At 37.4% G+C, this 25,902-nt stretch overlaps 1 protein-coding gene and 1 long non-coding RNA gene across 2 annotated transcripts in view; both read right to left on the bottom strand.

Moving 5' to 3' along the window:
* Positions 1–10,163: 10,163 nt before the first annotated feature.
* On the bottom strand, positions 10,164–13,394 carry LOC137242852 (uncharacterized). The gene is made up of 2 exons (XR_010950389.1): positions 12,707–13,394; positions 10,164–12,632 (listed from the first exon to the last, which is right to left on the bottom strand). It is a non-coding gene; the product is annotated as an uncharacterized lncRNA (long non-coding RNA).
* A 2,391-nt stretch (positions 13,395–15,785) lies between these two features.
* The window catches only part of LOC137241180 (uncharacterized), a 38,667-nt gene continuing 28,550 nt past the window's right edge, over positions 15,786–25,902 (bottom strand). Inside the window, exon 3 of the mRNA XM_067768498.1 lies at positions 15,786–16,600. Coding sequence (XP_067624599.1) covers positions 16,212–16,600 — 389 coding nt within the window. The 3' untranslated portion in view covers positions 15,786–16,211. The remainder of the gene's footprint in view (positions 16,601–25,902) is intronic.

Here is a 25,902-nt window from a genome sequence, read left to right as displayed (position 1 = left end):
TTGAAATATCTGTTTCCTGTGTTCGCTTCCGTATCGCCGTTCTACAGCAGCCATCAATGCGTCATAACTGTTCCGTTCGTATTCTGGAATAGTCTGTAAGATTTCGGCAGCTGGTCCTTTCAATGCTACGAAGAGTGCGGCAACTTTATCTTCCACATTCCAGTTGTTCACTGCTGCGGTCTTCTCAAACTGTAACTTAAAGACCTGGAAAGGAACAGAACCGTCAAAGGATGGTGTTTTTACCTTTGAATTACTCGCTGAAACTGCTGGACGATTTAATTGTAACTGCTCCATACGACCCTTCAAATCATCGACTTCTGCCTGAAATTGAGCGATTTTTGCATCCTGCGCTTCCAGCTTTGATGTTACCCTTGCTTCCTGTGCTTCTAACTGTGAAGACATTTGTGCCACCTGCAATGATAAGCGCTCCTCTTGTTCTTCCATCTTTGATGTTATGCGTGTCTCCTGCGATTCCAGTTGGGATGCCATATATGTCTTCTGTTCTTCTAGTTGAGATGCCAGTTGAGATTTTATATCTGTCTTTTGCGATTCCAGTTGAGAAGCCACTGTCGATGTTTGAGCAGATATTGCAGCCAAAATCATGTTCAAATCTGTGCTGGTAACCGTCTGCGATGTTTCGTTTTTCTCTTCAATTTTTGTTGTCTCCTCCCCATCAAGGTGAAAGACATACTTTTCCACATCAATTCCTTCCGCTTCCATTGCCTCTCGTAGCCGTGCCTGAAGTTCAAGTTTAACGCCGCTTGTATTCAATCCACGGCTCTCCAACTCCTTCTTTAGTTGCTGGATCTTCAATTCACTGAACTTTGCCATGTCGTTGTTGTCCTCTGGAATTTATTCAACAATTCCTCTTCTGACACCAATTGTAACGAATTTTCTGCAAATCCTCTTATTTGCCCCTTTTGCTAGGTTCGTATCGCTAAACTGTTGAATAAATAACTCCAATATTGAATAATGGAAAAATGGCCTTTATTAAAATGCTTCACAATAACACTCAAACTGTGCAACGAATAGCTTAATAACCAAACTGATAGCTCAAATGAAACTCCACTAATCAAAATAATACTGGTATTGCTCGCTAGATATCTTCTTAGCCGTAACTGCTGATCAACTCAAATCAAACTGAATTACTTCTTACTCGCTGGCGCCGCTTTTATAGTTTACGCTGCATACTTCTAGGCTCTTCGATTTCCAGAACTTACTAGTTGTTTCGGCTACAAAATCGCCAGCCACAACTACGTGCACAAATTATTGCTCACTCTTGTGACAACTCAGATAAGGTATATGCATGTGTTTGTAGTTTACAGTCTCCCGCACACACATAAGCGTATAAGTAAATTCATCGGTGTGTGACATCTCATATCTTGCTGCCTTGTATGTAAATGTTGCTCGTCGGAATGTGTACATATGTGTAGACGCAATTATTTATTCGTTTAAGTAGATACATAAAGATTGAATTATTGATGTGAATGTTTGTAGTTTGCGCACATAGGCATATAAGTAAATGCATCTGTGTGTGACATCTCTCTGGGCTGCCTTATATATGTGTATACTTGATTTAATTATTAACGTAAATACTGCTTGGCATGGCCTTAGCATCGCCTTAGTGATGGGATAATTTAGTGATGCTAATATCCGTGACAATATATTCCAAATCTGTGATGTGATGTGAAGTGATGTGATGAGGTACGATATGATGCGATGTCACGCTGTGCTCTTTACGTCGTTGTGACAAAATCACATTACATGAATATTTGCAAGCTGTACTCGATAATAATCGGACAAAGGATCACCGTGTATAGAAATTATTAAAAACTGTTTTTAAAGCTCAGTCAATATTACCATTTTCAATCCCTGGTGCACAAATACATTAGAATCTTCGAATATGAATTTCGAAGCTACTGTTGCTGTCATGTCTGCAACGGCTGCCAATGAAAGTGCTATAAAAATGGCGTCAATGTGACGACGCACACACGCACATACAAACACAAACTAACACAAGTACTATATATTGCCTTTTAAACTTCGCTTTCGTACAAACTTAGCTAAACTCGCTGAAAAGGAGTATTTTTTGCACTTGACAGACGTATTGACTCACATTTGTTAATGCGAAATGGAAATATTTTGTTTGCAAGCACAAGTACATACTTTTACATGTGTTGCGTATATGTGTGCCACGCTAGAACACAAACAACAATGTCCTTGTCGTCTTCGCCGTTGAAAAAGTTTTTATTCGACAATTCCTTTGAACTCTTGAAACGAGGTCACGTGACACCGTTCGATACTGTGAATGTCCTTTTTGTCGGACGTGTCGTACGTACTTACTTTGCGCGCACCCAAACATTTAAGAAAGTTATGCAAAATTTTATTTCATTTATTATTACTGCACAGTTTTAATTTTTCAAGTTTTTTTTGCATTTAATGTAGAGCCAATCATAACAAACTGCAAAATCTGTGCATTCTGATCTTCATGTAATAAAATAAATTTTTACGCATACAAGTACGGTGACATGTGGCAATCTATCGATGCAAAGCGACCAGTCAAAACCTCACAAACCACAGGTAGCCAGCAGAATTCCGAATTTCCTTCAGCCATCTACATCTGGTCCGGTACTCTCAGACCATTCACGATCGCACCACAGTTGAATTCAGAATTTTTATACAATTGGATCGTAAAATCTCTTACTGCGGTAGCACTGGATAGCATAATATCCGCCGCAACCTTAATCGCGGCAACTTCCGTTTGGAAGGCGCTACAGTATTAGGGCAGCTTAAGCGTGCAGCCCACTTCGGGGTCCCGATAGCAAAGCCCACGCCAAAAAGATTTCCTGGCATGAGATACCTCTCCAGAAATTACCTGGATACAAGCTGACTTTGGCAAGAATACTAGAAGGCCCAAAGTTAGAAAGCCCATAGTACATGTCAGGAAGCCTGGTCAGCAGCGAAGGTATTGTTTATGGAGCGCTCCCAATACTAATCATTGTCCGTTGATAATATTCACCCTATCCAGTGCGTTACACCCAAAGAGTAGAATAGACTTGACTACCACCACAAGTACCGGTGACTTGTAATAGTTGCAATGGAACTAGCGTCAAAATGTTACGCCTATACGTTAGCGCCTATATGTTACGGAAATCATTATCACTTGATATGACCACGTCTAACGCCCTGAGTGTGTGGGTTTCAGTAATCTTTTGCGCCAGGCATGCCTACCGCGAAAATATTGTAAGCTCCTCAATACCCTGAGCTATTTTAAATTTTCGGTCAACTCTTTGCCCTCTTTGCTTCGAAGTACAGCGTCCAAATAAGAGGATCGCTCTGTCGACTCTATATACTGATAAACTAGACTTGATATTTTCGTCGCTAGTCCAAGTGCTCGAATACTCGCCTGGCTATCGCGAAGTCACTCACTCCGAAAGACCGCAAAATATGGGCTTGCTCAGAATCAACTCTCTTATTCACCAAACACGACATTTTAGATCTCTCCGTGCAAAATAAGATGCACGTCCATCCGTCTGTCCGTCATTTAACATAACTTGAGCAAATATTGGGATATCTTCACCAAACTCGGTATATAGGCCAGATAAGCATTGAAAATGAGCGAAATCTGACGATAACCACGCGCACTTCTTCGATATCGTAAATTCACAAAAATGGAAAAAATTAGATAGTTCAAAAACGAATACCTCTAAACTAATACTAATTAAATATGGTAGGTGGATTGGGTTTATGACGCAAAACATAAATTCCAAAAATATTTGCAATATGGGCGTGGCACTCTCTTATCAAATATCAACAGAAATCAGCTGTTCTATTAACTTACAGCGCTGTCATCTAGCGTACAATAGCAACTGCCGGTAATGTAGTGCAAATATTCACAATAGTGCCATAGTACAAATAGGTTTTTTGTGTGCTCACAATCGTTTATTTTTAACAAATTATTTTAATAAAATATAGCTAAACAAAAGCACTACGACCAAAATTGCCCAAAGCTTACTAATAGCCCGAATCTCCATCTTTACAACCAAAATTTATTTATAGATTTGGATTCCAAATAAGAGCGAAAAAGGGGCCCGTACATAAAAGCAGCAATTAGAAATAATATATATGATTTTGCAGAGACACTATTCTTGCCAAATTATATAGACTGAGTGAAGATAATAAAAATCGGTTAAATACCACGCCCGTTTTTCCTAAAGGTCTAACATTAACAAAGTTTGCAATAACTCTATGGTATTCAACTACATTTGACTGATATTGTACCAAGAACAGCGTTTCAAGTGCGCAGCTGGGTATACAATGTTCAGTTTCACCCGAACTTAGATTTCCTTTCTTGTTAATAGTAACTTCGTTGCGCCCAACTTTTATACTTAATACAATTGTTCTGTAAAAATGTAATTAGGTTGCATTCAAATATTACAGAAAATAGCAGCAACAACAATAGAAACTACATATGTACTTACAATGCGTTGAAAGCTTTTACGATGATGTACTTCTTAGTACGCTCGAAATCCAAAACGAAGAAGGGAAGTGCAAGATAAAGTTGCTACGTTCAGGAGCTGCAAAGGTTCTTGCAGCGACTGGCATCAAAAGTTAAATGAGAAAGTTAAAAAGTATTTGACTTTCTCGGCATACTTTAATCCACACAGTGCACTGCTAAGTGTTTGAGTTGAATTATAGTTGTGGTGAATATATATATAGACGTATGTATGTATGTATGTATGTATGAGGGTTTCACTAACTTTTGTTTGCGGCATCAGTGAATCCGCAACCTAACTTATAATTGTTACAGAGCGACTCTTAATGGATCCATTGGGGAGCGCATTTGGCACTTTGGTATTTTGCAGTTCACCGAATACGAAATCTTGAGATAAGTTTTATTAATAAGTAAAGTTTGTTTATGGATTAGTAATCAGCTAAACTTCATACTAGAGCTTTCATCAGAGATTTGATTGATGGCTCGGAAGTGTTACAAAATAGCGGTTCGAGTACCAAAAAAGAATGTTCATATTAATTGTGCTTGAATATCGAAAATTAATCAATTATTATGTACAAAATCAAAGCAATAACTTGAAATTTCAATAAAATTTATAAGTGATTACTATCAAAAATGGCATTCACTATTTTTATGCATATGACCCATTATTTGAAACACTTTGGTACATTTTTAATAACATTGATTACAAATAAATAGGCAGTGTGGTCACTGCGCTTGTAACTCGAATTACGTACACATGCAATGAAACAACGACCCTTCAATAAACGCGAGTACTCCATAAATAATGTAAGGAATACTCCTTTGGTAGTATAGGAGTGTTCCAAAACTAATCTGTATTCATACAAAAAATGTGCTCCAATTAACATTGCGATTTTCTAGGAGAGGAGTAGGTGATCCCACTCTCGCTTTGTTTGTGAGTATTCCATAGAGTATATACGTGAGAATACTTTCCAAAGTACGTTCACTGTAGTACTCCATGGAGCACCCACAGAGGATCATATGCCAAAGTACTAAAGAGGAATTGTGTTGTCGGAAAGAATTATCGGAGTGAATTTAATTTAAAATTAAAGTAAATGAAGAGGGGCAATACAACTTTTATATTTTATACTACGAATATTCTTATGTTATTTAGCATTTGCGTGAATAAAGAAACTAATATTTCTCTATACTATAGTATGTATACATAAAACCAGTGCGCGGTTGCATTTTATCAGAGTTGCCATAGTAAAATTTTATCATCACTTATTTGTATGCAATATTTTACTTTTGGCAACTCTGTTCGATCTTCATTATGTCGTGATCGCGGTCGTTAAACACCAGCAATGATCGGCTGATGGTGGTCCGCAAACGCATTGCAAAGGAGTATTGTTAGAGTACTTCAACATGAAGAAAATGGAACACGTAATCCAACAATTTTTGCAGGGTTAGCCTTTTCAAAACTGCGATACTTGCGGTTTTTCACTAACTGGATGAGTGGCACAATAGAGCTGGATTCGATTCGATTCTTTTAAGAATCGATTTTTTCGATTCGATACTAGAAAAAATCGACTTAATCGATTAAATCGAACCAAGCAAAGTTTATTTAAATATTACTTATTCTTTGTACAGTTTACTTGATTACGTACTTAACCATTTACACGATTTTTCCCGACAAATAAAGCTGAACAGCTTCTCTCTCGTTTCGTTGCCTGCCGACAAAATTGGAAGCATCAAAGAATGCCACATGCGTCTTCACATGATCCTTTCATCGGAGTGAGATAATTTGTACAGTCTTTACCGAAATTGAAAGGAAACCAACCTTGGGAACATTAACGAATACACTTTCTTCTTTAATACTTATTACTACAATATGTATAATGTTCTCGCTTGTTTACGGCATTAGAATCGATCTATGTTCAGCGTCATATAAAAAGGAACCATTTATTACATACGTAAGGTAACATTTTCTCCATATACGTTTTGCAGCGGTTTAATCAATGAGGTATACGGAATTTCAATTGACAACATACGGCAGTTTGTGTCATGGTTTGCGTAGTTTCAGTTAAAAACTTTATGGAAGTATTTTCTTAGCTTATTGATAATAAAAAGGAATAAGGAATTTAATTGACGAAATTTCATAAAATTGCCGTTTCTGTTTTCGTGTTTGCTGCTGTCTATGTCATAAAAAGTATTGATTTTTTTTTTTTTGTTAAAAGCATGATACAAAAAATTGAGGTAGTTCCATTTAGTGTGACGTTAGCCACTTGACTTTTGCAGGGACAATGACAATTTCACCAAAAACAATTTTACGAATTTTTCAAATTTTGATGGATTTCATAATAACGAATACAACTAAATTACTTTCAAAATTATTTCAATTAAAAAAGAAAGAACAACGAGCCTAGAGAAACAATCAGCCTAGAAAAGAAGGTTTTTAATAAGTTTTTCGAGCTCCCGAAAATTGTTTTGAGAGCGTTTTTTCCCGTTGTACCAGGGGTCACCTTGGGGCGGCCCCGCCTATGCACATTATGTGCCCTTTTAGCATTGACATAGATGTGCAGACTTTGGAGGTACACTCTTTCTCAACATGCTTTGAAAAAAAATATTCACTGTAGGGGCATGATAATAGGGCCATGCAAGAACAACAGGATTTTTCGTGTATTTTTGTTCTGTCTAGGGGTGAAGCTGCCATAAAGATATGAGTTTTACTGTATTCTCAATCGATATATATGCACATAAATCGTGCTAAACCATATTATTATTGTCTCAGATGACCATTGCGTTTTCATCCTAAAGGAAATTTCCATCCCAAAACCACAATTTCGCCTTAAACAGTAACGGTATGGCAACGCTTCTGACAAAACAACAAACATTATGAAACTTCAAAAATCTCCAAATACGTCAAAAAATTTTGAGTGGAACTACCTTCTTTTTTGTATCATGGTTAAAAGTGTGTTTCTTAATGTTACTCGTGAAGGCAAAACGTACCGAGGATCCAAGCATTGTGTAAAAGATCTGAATCCGTTATTTACGACAATCCTAAAGGGTTGCATATATGTGGCAATCATTCTAATCAAAGCACAATCCAGTTGTTTTTTTCGCTCATCTACAAACTGAGACTTCCTTATGTTGTTAGCACTAAGTTCAAACAAATATTCTATAAGAGCTGTTGATGAAGACATTTCCATCAACGTTGGATGTGACCGCTTCAAGTGATTTAACAAATTGGTTGTATTTCCACCTGCATTTTTTTCATACGATTTGCATTTCGCAGAATCGCAGAATCAAAATACTTAAGACAACGGATCTGCGTATCTTTGGATTACTTATAAGATTGAATTCCCCTTTAGTGTCACTTTCAATTGGCTTACTAGAATCTAAAAATGTGGTATTAATTAGTTTTCTTTACGTACTGAACACAATATCATACCACAAAATAGATAAACACATGTTCAAAATATTGCTTGCCAGAAGTTCGAAGAAATTTCTTCATTTTTCTCCTTTCCTCGAAACCACCAACACAATAAAGCTAAATTTATAAAAACAAAAATTACAGAATATGCATTTCCTCAAGCATCGGTAAAGTAGATAGTGATGAAAACTTCGATGCCTACAGAATCGAACGATTTTTAAAAACAAATCGATTCTACATTTCTAAAAAAAATATCGATTAAATCGATTAAGAATCGAATCGAAATCCAGCTCTATGGCACAAGATTTTTTTGTAGATGTATGTGTATCTATATAAGGAAGGTTAGGTTAGGTTGAACTGGCCGGTCCATGAGGACCTCACATGGACTGATTGAGTCCGTAGTGTTACCAGAAGTTAGTTTTAACGACCAAACTGAAAAACCCTATCAAAAACCAGGACCTATGTTATAAAATAACTCCGTCCTCTTGGCAAATTCTAGGACTTAAGCAACTTGCTGCTTCAAGATCTGACAGCTGTATCATTCCTAATATCTGGAGTCTTAGCCTGGCAAGTGCAGGGCACGAGCACAGAGCATGCTCGATCATTTTCTCCTCCAACCCGCACTTCCTACATCTGCTATCACTGGCCAAGACTAATTTAAAGGCATGTGATGCCAGAAGGCAGTGTTCAGTCAGAATACCCGTCATGAGTTTACAGTCCTCTCTTTGTAATGATAGAAGCAACTTTTTTAGTCTAAGGATGTAAGACCTACACATAACCTTCGACACTTTACAGCCCCGGGCTTGAACCCACGCCTTTCCCGCTTGGTCGATCATGTGCACCTCTCGCCCAGTCTAATTGGGACGTCTACGGAGCAAGCTTCAGGGGATGCGCCCTTTTTAGCTAGTTCATCCGCTTTTTTATTCCCATCTATTCCCATATGCCCTGGGACCCAATATAGATGTATGCTTCTCCCTGTCCCGATTCTCTCCAGGGACTGTTTACACTGTAACACGCATTTAGATGTTGTGCTATGCGAGATTATTGCTTTAATTGCTGCTTGCCTGTCAATATAAAAGTTAACACGATTGTAGCTTAAGCTATTCTCTTCCAGGGTTTCTACTGCTTTGGTTTCCTATATAAGGAAAATGGTGAAACAAAATTTAGCATGGAATTTACGCATGAGATGTTCACGGCTTGAAGTACAAGTAGGGACACGGATTTCGATACGATACTTCACCATATCGATACTTTTCACATTCGATACTAATACGTGATAGATGCTCTATGACGGTACTTTTTGGCATAGAATATTTCGACCGCAGTATAGTATAGAATTTTTGATAAAGTCTAAAAGCACTCAGTAGGATGGATGAAGATTCTAGTTAGTTGTCAATATCGAATATGCTGCTTAGGAAAACCTCGTGTGTTTTATTTTGAAGTACAAAAAACGATTAGAAACTTTCGAGACTCAGACTCATTTAGGTTTGCTCTAGCGAATTAAGGTAGGCTTAACGAAAGGAATGCAACATTTGAAGTACCATAAAAGTAGCATGGAAACACATAAACGATTGAAAATCGGATGGCACACTCACTGGACATTTTAGAGCAGGGGTCCGCATTCCACATCACAATTGTGCTCTCATTACATATGCGAAAGGCAACCATTTCTAAGTTTTTGAGACCCGCATTTTAGAATAATTATGAGTAGGAATAAAACTGGTTTTCCTACTTTGTGCCTTTGTATACCTAGAATGTTCATACGTTGGTTGGTTGGTTACTGTGCTGCCCGGCAGGCGAGAGCGGGCCCAAGTAGCGTTCTAGGGATTTGTAGCATTTTCTCCTGCAACAAATTATTTATCGCGTATATTAAATAACTGTACGATGAGCTTGTTTTATCTCGAACCATTTGGTTAGTTCAATTAACCTGTTGCACGGAACCGCCTATAGTTCGGTACCAGATATTAGCTAGGTCTGGAATTGCGCAGAGGAAATGTGAGAACGAAATCGACACCGATGATGGAACAACGCCGAAACCGGTTTCTCTCGAAACCAAATTTGACAAGGGATGACGGAAAATCGTTCCAGTATGTATCGTGTATACGTTTCCTTACAAGCCTCTTGGCTGGAAATTGAGCAAGATGCCGTTAAAGGGGACTCCCGTTCTTTCTGCGTGTGGGCCAAATATCCAGTATCCTGTTATTGTGACTTTTATCCTTAATATTTCTTTCCTATAAGATTTTTGTAAATTCTCAATTTTTGTTGTATTGCGGCCATTTTTTTTTTTTTTTTTTTTTTTTTTTGTGATCCTGCAGGAGTCCGTAGAGTACTAATTTTTAATACCGGTTTTCTTGACATAGGTTTGTACTTTTTATTGATGTAAGCGGTTGATGTACCGCGACTATTTCAGCGTTGTCTAACGATGAACCGGCCTTTACCATGATCACTGCTTGGCTGTCTGAGGATATATACACCTTCCTCCCGATTACAGAGTTCTCCAACAGGCCTTCTGTATTCCTATTTCGCAAATCGAAAAAAAATTTGCGCTAAATAATTTGCATTTAACTTATTTAGAAAAAAGCAAATATCCGCGAAATCAAAATCATTCCTGAGCCGGATTTACATAGAACACTTTGCCCAATACTTCGCTTTGGCCGATTAAATGTATGGTTTGATGCGGTCTTGCTACAGAAATGAGCGTAAAATGAAGCAAAATCCTGTAAGCCTTTCCGTCAAAGTCGAAGCTCTTGGCAGAGCGTTCTTTGTAAAGTCTGCTTTATTGCAACATGTATTTTACACATCAAAAAAAAAAATACATTGAGATCTCATCTCAAGGTGTATTATTCATCCGAACATTAGTGTTGTACATACAGTATCGACACTTTGATTATCGAGTATTTTTGATTCGATATTACCGGGTAGAGCCGATATTCGATATCACGTCCCTGAGTACAAGCGAAATGATTCACTGTTTGCTTTGCTCAACCTTATAGGTCCGACACATAAGATTCTTGATTCAGCATCGTGCGCTGACAGATGAGTAGATTGCATGTGTTTGCATCAAAAATATTATGTGTGGGGTCTATCAGTCGCTGCGCTCACCTGAAATGTAGATGGACGTAAAATAATTTTTCAACGCTGTAGGAAGCACTGAAGAGAATCTCTTAACTAGATAATCCATAACTGCGTTACAAGTTTTTTTTTAATTAATGCAAGAATTTCACTTCTGCTGCAATTGTTGTTTTTGCATAATTATGTAACTTCAAAGCAGCAATTTACCACTTAGTGCCAATTTTTGTTCATTTAAAGAATTAAATAGTGACTACTGACACTCATAATAATATTTTAAGAAAAAAGTGGACTTCACTTGTGACAATGAACATTAAAAATACATTAAAAGAAAGAAAGTGACGAACGAAAGCTAAACATAATAGAATCAAGTAAAGAGTTGTGCTTTTCTTGGCTACGTAGTGAAGGGCTCTTGTGTGGTAATTTAATAAATTTATGGCCATTAAGCGTAAAATGCAAATATGGCAACAAAATTATTTTACAGTGGGAGTAAGGAATTAAGGAACAAAGTAATTGTGAGGTTTAATTCAATCTAAAATCAAATACGCGATTCAAAAACGCGAGAAACTTCTAATCACCACCCCAACTCCACACTCCATTTAAGGCTTAAATTTTGGGCAAACGATAGAAATCTTTTTTCATCAAAAATCACTCCTCCAAAAAATCACTTCCGGCCATCTAAGCTCTGTAGCTGAAAGCGGAATTGTAGAATAGTTTTTAAATTTTGTTTACTTTTTCTCAACCACTTAAGTGCTTCTTTCCGAGCTCAACAAAGCTCGACCGCTATTTTTTTTTTTTTTTGCTTAAAAGAGACGTCGGCTAGAAACATCAGGGATGAGCAAGTCATTGTCTTTGCCTTTCCATATTGCGCCAACTTTAAAATATGGTATAATTTTATAATTTTTGGATGCATTTCCTGTTGGCTACCTCAAAATCTTTGCATAGTCTTTCACCTGAAAAAGCGTTTCCATTCATTTTCCACTTCCCGTTCCCATCCGCTCTTTATTCCATTCGATTTTTATACTACCCAGTAGGTATTTACCTCTCCTTCGATTGCAATATTACATTCCATGTATTTTTCCTGTTCGCTCTTTAGGAGTAATATTAAGTGCTATGAAGTTAGGTTCCCACTTCGTTACGACGCACAGTGTCGCGATCCCATATAAGCGCGGCCAAAACTACTTGTCGTGCTGCAATTTCGCTGTAGTTCATCATGCAGCCTATACTTACTGTAGATAAAAAAAAAATTTCAATATAATCAAAATTGGATGACTGCCACGCCCCGTACACTAGTGGACGATAAAACTAAAACTGCAGCGATTATAATGAAACTTGGTACATGCATTTGTGCTAACTTGAAAAGTCAACAAGTAAAACTTCGTAGAGATCGAGCCTTAAACACGACCACAAAAATAAAAATGTTTTGGGAAAAAGTGGAGAATGCAATCTGTTAAAACGAAGTCTCATTCACGTTTTTATTCGGCTTCAATATGCATGCTACTAACGTTTATCCTTTTAAATTGGAAAAATTCAATTTCTGCTCTGCTTTAAAATTTATGAATTTTGTAATATGTGTAACAGAATTTATAAACGTCATTTCTTTGCAAAAGAAAAACCACACGTCACAAACGTCGCCAACCGTAACAGCAGGTATCACTATAAAGTAAAAAAGTGTAAATATCGCAACTTAGCGCACATTCTCACTAGTCTTAATTTTGAGCTAACATTACTTGTGACAATATATCCAAAATTCGTGATGGAGTTAGGATGAGTTTTTTTTATTCTCTTCTAAACTTTTAACTTCGAATAAAAATTCACTAAATTTTTCCCACTTATAACCTGATCGATGAATAAATAAAAAAGTAGGGTTGCCATGTATGGAAAACTTCCAAATATAATCACCCCTATTCTGCATTTCGATTACGTTCCCGTTCTACGCTCCGCTTTAATCGAAATTGGGTATTCTGCATTACGACGGAATCGTAACGAGTAGAGGAAGAGCAAATGATTTTTCGAAATCAGCTGTTTGTACGGAATGTGTGAACATTGGAACAAAATAAATTAAAGAAAATTTGTAAAAAAAAAAAACACTGAAAAACGTTTATATTCTATTATCCACGCCATTTTGTACAAAAAAAAAGCAATAGAAAATATTGCCGCAATGCGATATTTTTTTGAGTGAAGTGCTTTCATCATTGTATGTGTGTTTTTGTCGTCCTTTTGGCCAATTCCCTGCCGTGGCCACCAAGTTTTGTGGCCACGGATTCCTGCACGAATATAGTTGACATTTTCTGAATTTTATGGATGCTAATTTCATTGCACTGGCCTAAAATACTTTACGAAAATTTATTTATTTTTTCCGCAAGGATTGTTTACGTTTTCGCTTCATCTTCCTCTACTCCGGCAGCTTGCTTTGGCATATAACTGGACCCAACGAACAGACATAAATTATAACTGTCTATTATATTGGAATCAATGGCCGCGGCATTATTTGTGGAGTTGGAAAGTAACGCATACGAAAATGGCCAGACGAGAATGGAAAGGCAAATATTGCGAGATTTGTGTGATCCATTTGAGATGAGTGACGTATTGCAAGAAATTGAACTTAAAAGTGGTAAAGTTTAATGACTTATTTTCTTATTTAGGTTCAAAAAAAATTTTCGACTTAATAAGGATGCTTTCAAGTATGTGTTAGATACTTTTGCGGGGCAAATACGTCCAAGAACTTCGACATCGACATGTTGTTTTTGACCTGGAAACATATAAAAAACAGTCATCATCAAGCCTTTTACGTTTCTTAGCAAGTTTCGAAAGTGGATCGAAAGAGATTGGAACACAGAATACCACAATTGCCAAATCGAAAAAATTCCAATCCAAGTCGAAATGCTGAATAGAGCTGAATAAAAAACTCATTTGAGATATTTACATTTACTAACAAGCTCTGAATTTAAATTTGTTAAAGTGACCTTTTTTTTAAAAAACTGTGGGCAAAATTATCAATTAACAAAATTCCAGGTTTAAGGAAGTCCCGATAAAAGTTCGCAAGTCTATTATTAAGAATTCTGCTCGAAATGATTTAATGGATGTATTCCCCATCGTTTGTCAAAGTTATATAAAAATATCTATCGATGAACTTTTTTGACTTTTGGCCGTTTCGCGACGCTGTGCGACGGGAACAGTTGTGAGACGCGAGTTGCAAAGACCTTGGCATTATGTAGCGACTACAGCTTGTCGACGTCGAACTTTCCTTGTGTTTGTGGTTTAAATCGTGACTCAGGTTGATATTTGATCCCCGAATTTCGCTCACGTCACGTCACTTGATAGACCTTTTTAAGTTTAAGCCTGGATGTGAAGATATTCCGGCCACCGAAGAAATCGATCTGCCTACAACCCAGTGGGTTAAGGATACTATAACATTCCTTGTGTAATGAAAGCCTGCCGAAAAAGGTGAGTAAAATTCAAAGACTCTACGGATAAAAAACCATTGCGGCGCGCGCAGTGAGGTTAATACTATAAGCGCTACTACTGGACCGTACCAGATTCATATCCGAATAATTACTTTCCACATCCGCAACACTTCACTTAACCTTCGAAAAGTGCTTTCGCGTAGTTAACAACCACTTCCTACTTACTTACTTACTTACTTACTTAATTGGCGCTTAACCGTTTAAACAGTTATGGCCGTCCAACAAGGCGCGCCAGTCACTCCTTCTGTCTGCCAACCGGCGCATCAAGGGAGTTTAAATTGTTTTCCACCTGGTCCTTCCAACGGAGTGGAAGTATAAAATTAGGTAAGGTCTCGTCATGGATGCTGAAATATTCCATTGGCGCATGACCGTACTAAAATTTTTGGAAAATAAATCTACAGGTATCGGTACCGAAAATACATATGTATTATAGTAGGCATTACAAAATGTTTCCCAAATTATTAAATAAATTGTAAAATTAAAAATTGCTTCAAATAAATGTTTTCATACATTTAAAGCAACACTGGCAATCCCCGCTTAACTCATATAAGTAGACAAAATTGGTTAATTCGTTGTAGTTCTATAAATAGAACAAAAGCAAAAACAATACCAGTTTCTTTGAAACCGCCTTACCAACAAGCATAACTTTAACACATACGAAGTATGTAGTGTGTAAAAGAATAAAATATGCAAAGAAGGCAATTGGGAAAAACTTTACAACAACTAATGCATGACGTAGCTGAATGCGTTTCTAACCATTTCAACTTTCGTAGGACACTTCAACCATCGTAGGAGTGCGGGTTCAAATCCAACTCCCGGAAGAAAAGGCTTTGAAGAGATTTACGTTGTTTAAATTTTTCTCAAATTATTAAATAAATCACAAGATTTAATTGGAGTTTTATGTAGGTCTTCTACGAACAAGACTGCAATCGCCAAGTCAGTGCTGATAGATTCAAGTGCTGATGAGCGACAAGAGCGCAATAACTTCCTTCACTCACTGTAATATGAAGCCATCTCGTTTCCTTGTATGTTACGATGACCGGCTACCAAATCGTCGTCGAATTTCTGCATGAGCTCTTCATGTTTCCAATAGTTCCTTTAGGACATATGATCAGTTGTATTGAAGACTATCATAGGAGATGTCAAGCCGGTGCTTGTTGTGATATAGAAATCACACAGACGTCATCGAAACTCCCCGAGGAACATGCAAAATAGCACCAAAACGCGTAGGTGTAAAAATGTTTCCCTTTTGTCTAATCGACCAGTTGGCCAAATAAAAATCAACCAAAAAAATTATTTAAATCAACCGGCCGAAAAGCTCCAAAAATAGCAACAAAAAAAATTTATTTTATAAAAAAAATGTTATATTAATTTTAATTCATAACAATATTTGTTTCTTTTTTTTTTAATAATTTTACAATAAAGCATCTCGAAAACGGTGTATATTTAGACTTAGACTATAAATGTATGGAAATATATTTTTAAATATCGCACACCTAGATAAATATGGAGCTATCTCAAAAATCTATTCTATCTGTCGATATGTTCTTTTTTTTTTTAAATCGAGCCCAGAAGTTTGCAAATTAAGTCGCATTTGCAGTGGCGTAAAAATTTAATTTAAAAAAAAAAAGCGAGAAAAAATTACCACAATGTTTAAAGTGCAGTAAAAGAGATTTAGCATGCGCCAAAAAATGGAGTCCACACCCCACATTTAATATTAATTTTTTTCTATTTTCAAATTAATTTATTTATCTTACTAACTAAGCACCTAATCAACACGTACTAATCGCGCTACTAGCAAACACAAGCCAGTCGCACCCAGCACCGATATGTGATTGACTTGGCCCAGACGTGGTGGTGCCGCATTACAGCCATCCTCAAAGCAAGTACAAATTGTTTGCTTATAACCTTCGTTATCCGTATCAATACAGGTATCTTTCTTTTCATGTAGATAATTGTCCAGAGTACCACAGCTGCGTATAACACGATGTTCGTCGTTGACTTCGATTGTCGTCACAACTTTACGGCAAAACATTTCGGGCGATGCGCATTCTTCAAGGTATTGATCATCGCGTGGCGCCCGTGGTGTAATCAAACGTAATTCATTACAATCCTCTTGCAAATGAGAGTTACATTGATGACATTTAATGGCGTTTACTGTCAAAGAGAGATAGAAAGAGAGATAAGTATGGAAAATTTTGAGCATGAATAAATCATTTCTAAGTTTAAAGTAAATCTAACTTAATTGGAAAAAGATCTCAGAATAATGAAAACTTAGTTCCAAGTCAATTTTCTTATAGACGACTTACGATAGAAGCTCTTCATCGGCTTCCAAAAGCGTTAGCGATTTAAGGTAAGCCTATATACATATTGGCGGCCACCGTGGTGTGATGATAGCGTGCTCCGCCTATCACACCGTATGCCCTGGGTTCAACTCCCGGGCAAAGCAACATCAAAATTTTAGAAATAAGATTTTTCAATTAGAAGAAATTTTTTCTAAGCGGGGTCGCCCCTCGGCAGTGTCTGGCAAGCGCTCCGATTATATTTCTGCCATGAAAAGCTCTCAGTGAAAACTCATCTGCCTTGCAGATGCCGTTCGGAGTCGGCATAAAACATGCAGGTCCCGTCCGGCCAATTTGTAGGGAAAAATCAAGAGGAGCACGACGCAAATTAGAGGAGAAGCTCGGCCTTAGATCTCTTTGGAGGTTATCGCGCCTTACATTTATTTTTATTTTTTTATACATATTGGCCCAAGTCCTGCTGGGGCAATATGAAGTGAAAAATTATTCATTATTGTGGCAAAGAAGACTCTGCTGATCATTAGGCAGCCGCCGGATGACCAACTAGGTTCAATGTGGTAATATTAAATCGTTCCAGAGATGGTCGGGCTTGTGCCTTAATGGTGCTTATTACCCGAACGTACCGGATCTGTGGAGGAACATCAATATCGATAATACGCCCCAAAACATTAGAAGAAGAACAACAACAAAATTAATCCAATTCGATGTGCAGGAACTATGCCGATCAGTAAGTAAAGTTAACGTTGATATACTCGTATGTACATATATATTCAGCTGAAAACAGCAATTCGTAACCAAATTACATATGAGATAACGCATTCCTCTGCAACAGAACAGTTTAAAGTATATTTTGAGAATGTCCTATACGATAATATGTATATTTGAACAGAATTGTGAGACAAGCCATTCTCAAATTGGGAGTTTTTGAAAAACATATCTCAGGTTTTACGCACAGTAAACGGAGTAGTCTGATTGGTTCTACATTTTTTGTTTGTTTTTTGATAAATGGAGTGAGGGCCCCACTTCACCTGGAAATAAGTCGAGGCCTAACCGCTTAGGTAAAGTGGGCAGTACTGCATATTATACCACACCCCCTCCGCCGGGAAACAGTTTTTAATCGCTGTCATTCTCAGTCTAATAGACCTAGACTTATAATATTCGGTATACGGTAAACCGCCCTCTGAAACATTATCATAATTCGTAACAAGTGAGAGTCTGTTTGAACTAGCCCCATAAAATATTTGGTGTATGGTCGAGGTTGAACAATTATTGGAAATTTTCGATATCGAAAAAGTGGATGTGGTTATGGTCCGATTTCGTTCATTTTAAATAGCGATCTGAGATGAGTACCCAGGAACTTACGTACGAAATTTCGTTAAGATACATCAAAATTTACTCAAGTTATCGTGTTCACGGACAAACGGACGGACATGGCTAAATGAATTTCTTTCTTCGCCCAGATCATTTTGATATATAGAAATCTATATCTATCTCGATTAGTTTATGCCTTTACGGGGTACCGTTATGCGAACAAAATGAATATACTCTGGAGATCTGCTCAGCTGAGTATAAAAACTTAGCGCCACAGGCGTCCCTTAACTTCTGCATTAAACTACAAATAATATTGGACAAAATACAAAACACACAGTTAATTATTGAATAAAAATAAGAACATGTAGAGAATCAAGAAAAAGGGAAAAAAATATATTTACGATCACAACGAGCATTATTGTCCATTTAAATGCAATAAAGCAGTGCTATGCACATTTGTCTTAACTGAAAATAGATATTACTACAGTACAATTTTTTCTCGCCAGCACTTGTTTCGAATTAATTATAACAAAGTGTTTGCTAACGATAACAATAAATGTTTAAGATGAAATTTCGATGCTTCGTTTAAGGACAAAGGACCAATGTCAACTTGGTAAAAACTTAGCGTCTTCCTTCACTGCATTTGTTTTTATTTTCAATTTGTTGACACTCAAATTTTACCATCATTAATAATTTTGATAGCTAAAGCAAGAAGATGTCATAAAATTATGAATAATGATAGTTACAATAGTGATTACGTGGTAAATTTATTTATTTATTTTTGGGCGGAGACGGGTTTAATACCAAAGAAACAAATGGAGCACATATTAAAGAAACATTGCAGGAATTGTAAAAATTAAGGAATTGAATCTCTGTCGAAAAATAAACTTTACATATCAGTAGTGTACTGAAGTCAAGAACGAACACGAGGGGGAGGATGATTTGGTTTAATGTAGCGAAAACACAAGTTAACTTACAATTTCGATATTAGACAGCAAAATTACGTCACCCTAATTAATATTAATACCCAGATCTGTCGCGGATTTAACCATATTTCCAAAAGAGAGACTGAGTCAACTGAACACAGTCATGCTGTCCGATATATTTTCTTTTGGCGAAGACATAGAATCAATAAAAACTGTCTTCGTTTTCAAAGGCTGATCGCAATACATGGATATGTAGGCTAGTATGGGTCATCTGACCGCTCTGAATTGCCACATTATAAGCTTTAGTTTAAAGAAACAATAACTGCCAACTATTTTCGTGCACGTGTATAAAGCAATGAAGGCCTACTCTACTCTTCTTTGAATATTAAGAACGCAAGGTGCCTGATTATCGCAGACAGATAGCCGAAAATTGAGGATTTTGTTTTTAGTTCCATTTTATTCGGCCTAACATTGATTATGCTGCTCAACTAATGATGTTAGCACCTCAGGACTATCCATATAGCAAAAAATAAAAATTTGTAATCAATTCAGAGAAGCGAAAAGCGATTTCAAGGTTACTGTTTTGGTAAAGATAAAGTGAAGGATTTGTTTTGAATATAATTTCGATACGCTTCGCAACTATCACCACAAAGTACAAGCTCGACTATATTGATAACGATTTAATATGATCACGTCAAGTCTTGGGGCCTCCGTTCCCTTCCACTCCATCATGCAATAAGGAACATTGGTCGTCAGAGCCTTGCCAGCTCTGTATACATTCATGTTTGTAATAGAGTTACCGCTATGTATAGGGAAAAGATATCAAATGCAAAGTGTCGATACGATACCCGATAGTATCGAATCGAAAAGAACCAATAATCAATGTATCGATACTAAATTCACCAAAAAATTAACGATTTGAATAAAAATGCCTTCTTGTTAACTTCCTTCAATTCATCGAGGTACACACTCGTGAAAATTCTTCTGCGTACATTTTCTCTCAATTCGCGCTATAAATTCGAGAGGGACAAACATAAAAAGCTTTATATTTTGATCGTGATCGTACTATAAGTATCGAGGACAAAATATCGACAAAAGTATCGACAACGTCAAGTATCGTAAATAAATATGTGTCCCTTCTCGTATAGAGAAGTTAATTAGGTATATATTGCGCTGAAATATGTTCTGAAACTCGCAAAAGGCCTCAAGTTAACCGGTTCTTTCGATTTTCGAAAGAACACATTACTAATACAAAGCAATATGCAAGCGTAAGAATAATTGGCTGTCTATTTTCCATCATTTAATCATGCCTTTCTTCACATCATTACATTACAGTTTATATTATTAATATTCAATTTGTTAGAAATCAATTCCATTTGAATTTTGATTTAAATTATCTGCTCGAGCAGACAAACTAATTATCCTTTCACTTTCACATTGATTGTGTGTGTTACATACAAGAATATTTTAGTAGTTAAGCACCATAGCGACAAAAGTCCTCGGTGCATTCTATACAGGGTGAGCAAAAACAAGAATAAAATCTACAGTCCCCATGCAAAAAGCTACCGAGGTTCTTATATTCAACCCGAAGTAACGCACCAACTAGTCCCGAAATGATCTCTGGTCTCTGTGACTGAGTTTTTAGCTCTACGGACACGGAACTTGGGAAAAGTTTAATATGAAGTTCACATAACAACTTTCATTCGCCCCGTATCTGTCATTCAAACCCCAAACACTCGCCGATCTACGTCGAATTCCATACTGAAATTCGGAAGCGGTCTATTTCATTATGTACTTTGTCATTATCTATGCTGAAATCGTTTATCTCTCCAACCACAAATATTCCAAGGCAAACAAACAAATAAATACAAAGAAACCAAAAAAACATAATGAATAATTAATGCATCTGTGGACAGGCAGTTTCCGAAATACGTAGTAAACTTGTTAGGTGCCGTGTATGCATCATATTAGAATGTGGTCTGATGACCATGATTAGGATGTTCATCCCTGGTAAAAAAAAAAGAAAAAGGTCCAATAAAAATCATTTAGTAATATTAAGAACAAGAACATTCTGTAAACTAAGCAGGACTAAGCAAATCCTAAGGCTGGGGCTGCTAGGGCCATGTTTTTTAATGTTAGTTTAAACTCCAGTTAAAGTTAACTAGAGTTTAACTTTAAGACTTTGATCGATAAATTATAGTTTGTTTTTCCAACTAAGTTTAAGTGGCCACAGTGCCAGGGTTTAACTTTAGTGGGCCTTAACTGGAGTTTAAACCCGAACTGATTAACTAGATTATCTTCACTTTCATATTTAACTTTAAAACGGTAATTAAATAGCTCGATTTTTCAAATACATTTTTCACCTTCGATAATTGGCAATTAAGAACAAATTTTAAGGATGCCGATATATTTCTTACATCCAGAATCATCTCTAGGGTGTCAGCTCTAGATGGAAGCACAGAATAAGAGAAAAACGTGAAAATTTCACAGCTTATAATTAAGTTCATATAGATAAGTGGATGCCGAGATTAACTATTGCAGATTAAGTATAGATTAGTGCATGTGTAAACATGTCTTTAGATATGTATGTTGAGATAAAAATCATCAACTTAAGTGCGAAAATGAAATTTTACCTATATTTAAAATATAATTTTTTTTTTGTTATTATCCTGCACCCTGTATGCAAATTAGATAGATAAACGTGCAATGTGACTCGCTACTGTCTAAACTTAATTCCTATCGACACGATGGCTAAACAATTAGCTAACAATTTTGACAAGTGAAAAGCAGTAAAGTGGTATAATTATAAGTTTTATTGGCATTTACTGTGACTGAATAATGCCAACTCGGTGAATGTGCAATATGACCATGGAAGCACGCAAAATATTTGGTATGCAGTAAACTCGTGAGGTACTTCAGAAATACATTAGAGATACAAAATTATCAGCATTCGTTCGTAGTTACTTCTTCTAAACAATAATCAAGAGATAAAATATCGACATACAATTGTTCAAACTTCCAAAAGATTTGCATTAACATTGCAAACTGAAATTTTAGTCATCTTTTCCGCATGCAGTTTTATTGTGTATTTAATTTTCAGCATAACGTTAATTTCTAGACTGCAAATGTTACTGATGAATCCTATGTTGATTAATTAGATCAGATTATCATATGCGATATCAAAGAAAAGCCTAGGGAAAGAGGGTTTCAAATATTTAGCGCATGTCTTCAACCTATCTCTTTCCACCTTTGTCATACCCGAGAAATGGAAAATGGCCAAGGTGGTCCCGCTACTAAACCCTGGGAAACCAGCTAACATAGGTGAGTCGCATCGCCCGATATCTCTCCTATCGCCAGTGGCAAAGACGCTTGAAGCCATTTTGCTCCCTTATTTCCAAGCAAATTTGCAGCTAGCCCCTCATCAGCATGGCTTCAGAAAACTCCATAGCACTACCACCGCGCTAAATGCCAGTAGCACCCAGATAAATTGCGGTTTAAATCAATACCCCCACCATAGAACAGTACTCGTAGCGCTAGACCTATCAAAAGCTTTTGATACGGTCAACCATGGCTCGTTACTGCAAGACCTGGAAAGGTCTACCCTTCCCCCATGTCTTAAAAGGTGGACCGCAAATTATCTGGGTGGTCGGTAGGCATCGGTGCAATTTAGAAACGAAACATCAAAACCAAGGAGAAATAAACAAGGGGTGCCACAGGGTGGTGTCCTATCCCACGTTTGTTTAATTTCTACATATCTAAGCTACCTTCACCACCGGAAGGAGTCACAATCGTTTCCTACGCCGATGACTGCACAATAATGGCCACAGGCTCAGGCCCAAAGACCGATGCGCTATGCAATAAAATAAACGGTTACCTCCCTGATCTCTCCAGTTTTTTCGCATCGCGAAACCTGGCATTATCACCGAATAAATCTTCCGCGACCTTATTTACAACATGGACGTCCGAAATGTCGACCATTTTGAACATCCACGTCGATGGCACTACGCTACCGACTGTCCTACACCCAAAATCTTGGGTGTGACGTTTGATCAGGATCTACATTTTGGTGAGCACGCAGCCGCAATTGTTCCGAGAATTCAGAGCCGTAACAAAATCCTCAAATCCCTCGCTGGCAGTACCTGGGGAAAAGATAAAGAAACGCTCATGACTACATACAAAGCAATTAGCCAGCCGATTACGTGCTACGCGTCACCCATATGGTCGCCAAGCCTAAAAATTACCAACTGGAAGAAACTACAGGCCTGCTAAAATACTACTCTCAGAATCGCCACGGGCTGTCTTCTTATGTCCCCAGAACACCATCTGCATAATGAGGCGAGAATACTCCCCATCAGGGAGAGAAATGAGATGCTGACCAAACAGTTCCTGTTGAATACCCAAAAACCTGGGCATCCCAACAGACATCTGATTGATGAACCAGCACCGCCTAGGGGCTTAAGGAGTCATCTCCGTAAGCATTTTGAGGAAATACGGCACCTGAAAACCCAGCCGTTTGAAGTGAAAAACCACAAGCAGGTCCTTGGTGAACTCCATAAACAGGCGTCGCACCTTTATGCCGGGAATTGCCCGGTGAATCCAGTACTTAAAGAAAATTATCCAAAACTCGCGGAAGAGGAACACATACTCCCCAGGGAAACGCGTGCCACTCTTGCTCAACATCGTTCTGGATACTGTAACAGGTTAAACTCTTACCTATCCAGAATCAACCCCGACATATAAAATGTATGTCCCGTTTGCAATGTGTCCCCACATGACACCAACCATCTCTTTAATTGTAATGTGGAACCAACGCCTCTAACACCCCTTTCCTTATGGTCCACCCCTGTTGAAACGGCAAGTTTCCTTGGACTCCCGTTAGAGGATATTGATAACAATTTGCGATCGGACGCGGCTATTAGGTGGGGCGAGCATTGCTACAACAACAACAACAACATATCAAAGAAACCTGGGCATCCCAACATACATCTGATTGATGAGCCAACACCGCCTAGGGGCTTAAGGAGTCATCTCCGTAAGCATTTTGAGGAAATACGGCACCTTGGAACTCAGCCGTATGAAGCAAAAAAACACAAGCAGGTCCTTGGTGAACTCCACAAATAGGCGTCAGATCTTTATGCCGGGAATTTCCCGGTCAATCCAGTACTCAAAGAACAGTACCCAAAACTTGCGGAAGAGGAACGCATACTCCCCAGGGAAACGCGAGTCACTCTAGCTCAACTTCGTTCTGGATACTGTAACAGGTTAAACTCTTACCTATCCAGAATCAACCCCGACATACAAAATGTATGCCCCGCTTGCAATATGTCCCCACGTGACACCAACCATCTCTTTAATTGTAATGTGGAACCAACGCCTCTAACACCCCTTTCATTATGGTCCACCCCTGTTGAAACAGCAAGTTTTCTTGGACTCCCGTTAGAGGATTTTGATGACAATTTGTGATTCGGTCGCAGCTATTACGTGGGCGAAACACTGCTACAACAACAACAACATATCAAAGAAAAAATATCGGTGTCCGCACCAAACAGTTAAAGCCAAGTACTCGGTATATCAATATTTTAGGGTTTTAAGGGAGCTATTATATGTACATGCAACGGCGACGTTAAAAAACATTCGCTTATCAATGCAAACATATAAAAGCAAGTAAGGAAGGCTAAGTTCGGGTGTAACCGAACATTACATACTCAGCTGCCAAATTAAAGCTTGCAAAACTTTTAAATTACCTTCCTTTAAAAGTGGGCGGTGCCATGCCCACTGTCCAAAATTTTACCAATATTCTATTTCGCGTCATAACGTCAAACCACCTACCAAGTTTCATCGCTTTATTCGTCTTTGGTAATGAATTATCGCAATTTTTCGGTTTTTCGATATCGAAAAAGTGGGCGTGGTTATAGTCCGATTTCGTTCATTTTAAATTGCGATCAGAGATGAGTGTCGAGGAACTTACATACCAAATTTCATTAAGATACCTTAAAATTTACTCAAGTTATCGTGTTTACGGGCAGACGGACGGACGGATATGGCTAAATGAATTTCTTTTTTCGCCCAGAGCATTTTGATATATCGTCGGTCCAATGCCAAAGTCACGAATGTGCATATTTGATGTGTTGAGAAAAACGCGTAAGACATTTTTAAAAATAGAGATTTAATTAATAGAGATTTAATTTTGTATCTTTCAACCACTATTGGAAGGTTTACTTTTGTAAACCACTAAGTCAAGTTAATTGAAAAATGATTTTTTAATTTTTTTTTTCAAAAAATGCACATTTGTTGTTTTGGCTTTTCACAATTTGACATATATATAATATTTCGTTTAAACAAAAAGGGCACATTCGTGACTTTGGCATTGTACTGACGATATAGAAGTCTACATCTATCTCGATTAGTTTATTCTGTTACGGGGTACCGTTATGCGAAATTAATATACTCTGCTCAGCTGAGTATAAAAACTCTAGCACTCGACCAGGCTGTATGAGAGGCGTTAAACGAACGCACGGAGATCACTTTGATTAAACTCATTACAAATGAACTACGGCGAAATGCGATACAGAGTGAATTTCCGCTATTTTTTTTTTTTTTATTCTTATACTACATTTACGCCAAATGAGTCATTTGAAAGAGAAAGCACTGCCATAATTGGCTTAATAATAGTGAGATAAAAAATTGCAGTTAACAAATTCAAGCAGTTACTTTAGAATTACACTGCACAATGGCAGTTTTGCAAAAAATTAACCAAATTTTTTCACGTCGACGCATTTTCCTTAACAACCTTATAGTGCAGCTCGTCCAGTTGACTCTTAATTTACATTTACGCCCCGATTCTGAGCATTACCGGTAAAAAAGTACCCATAACATTATGTAACCGAATATCGTTACCAGTTCGTTTATCCGCGATTCTGGC

Source organism: Eurosta solidaginis, chromosome 2 (assembly GCF_040869045.1).
Source record: "Eurosta solidaginis isolate ZX-2024a chromosome 2, ASM4086904v1, whole genome shotgun sequence".
NCBI lineage: Eukaryota > Metazoa > Arthropoda > Insecta > Diptera > Tephritidae > Eurosta > Eurosta solidaginis.
Note: the sequence above shows the minus strand (reverse complement) of the source record. Positions and strands in the feature narration are given on the sequence as shown.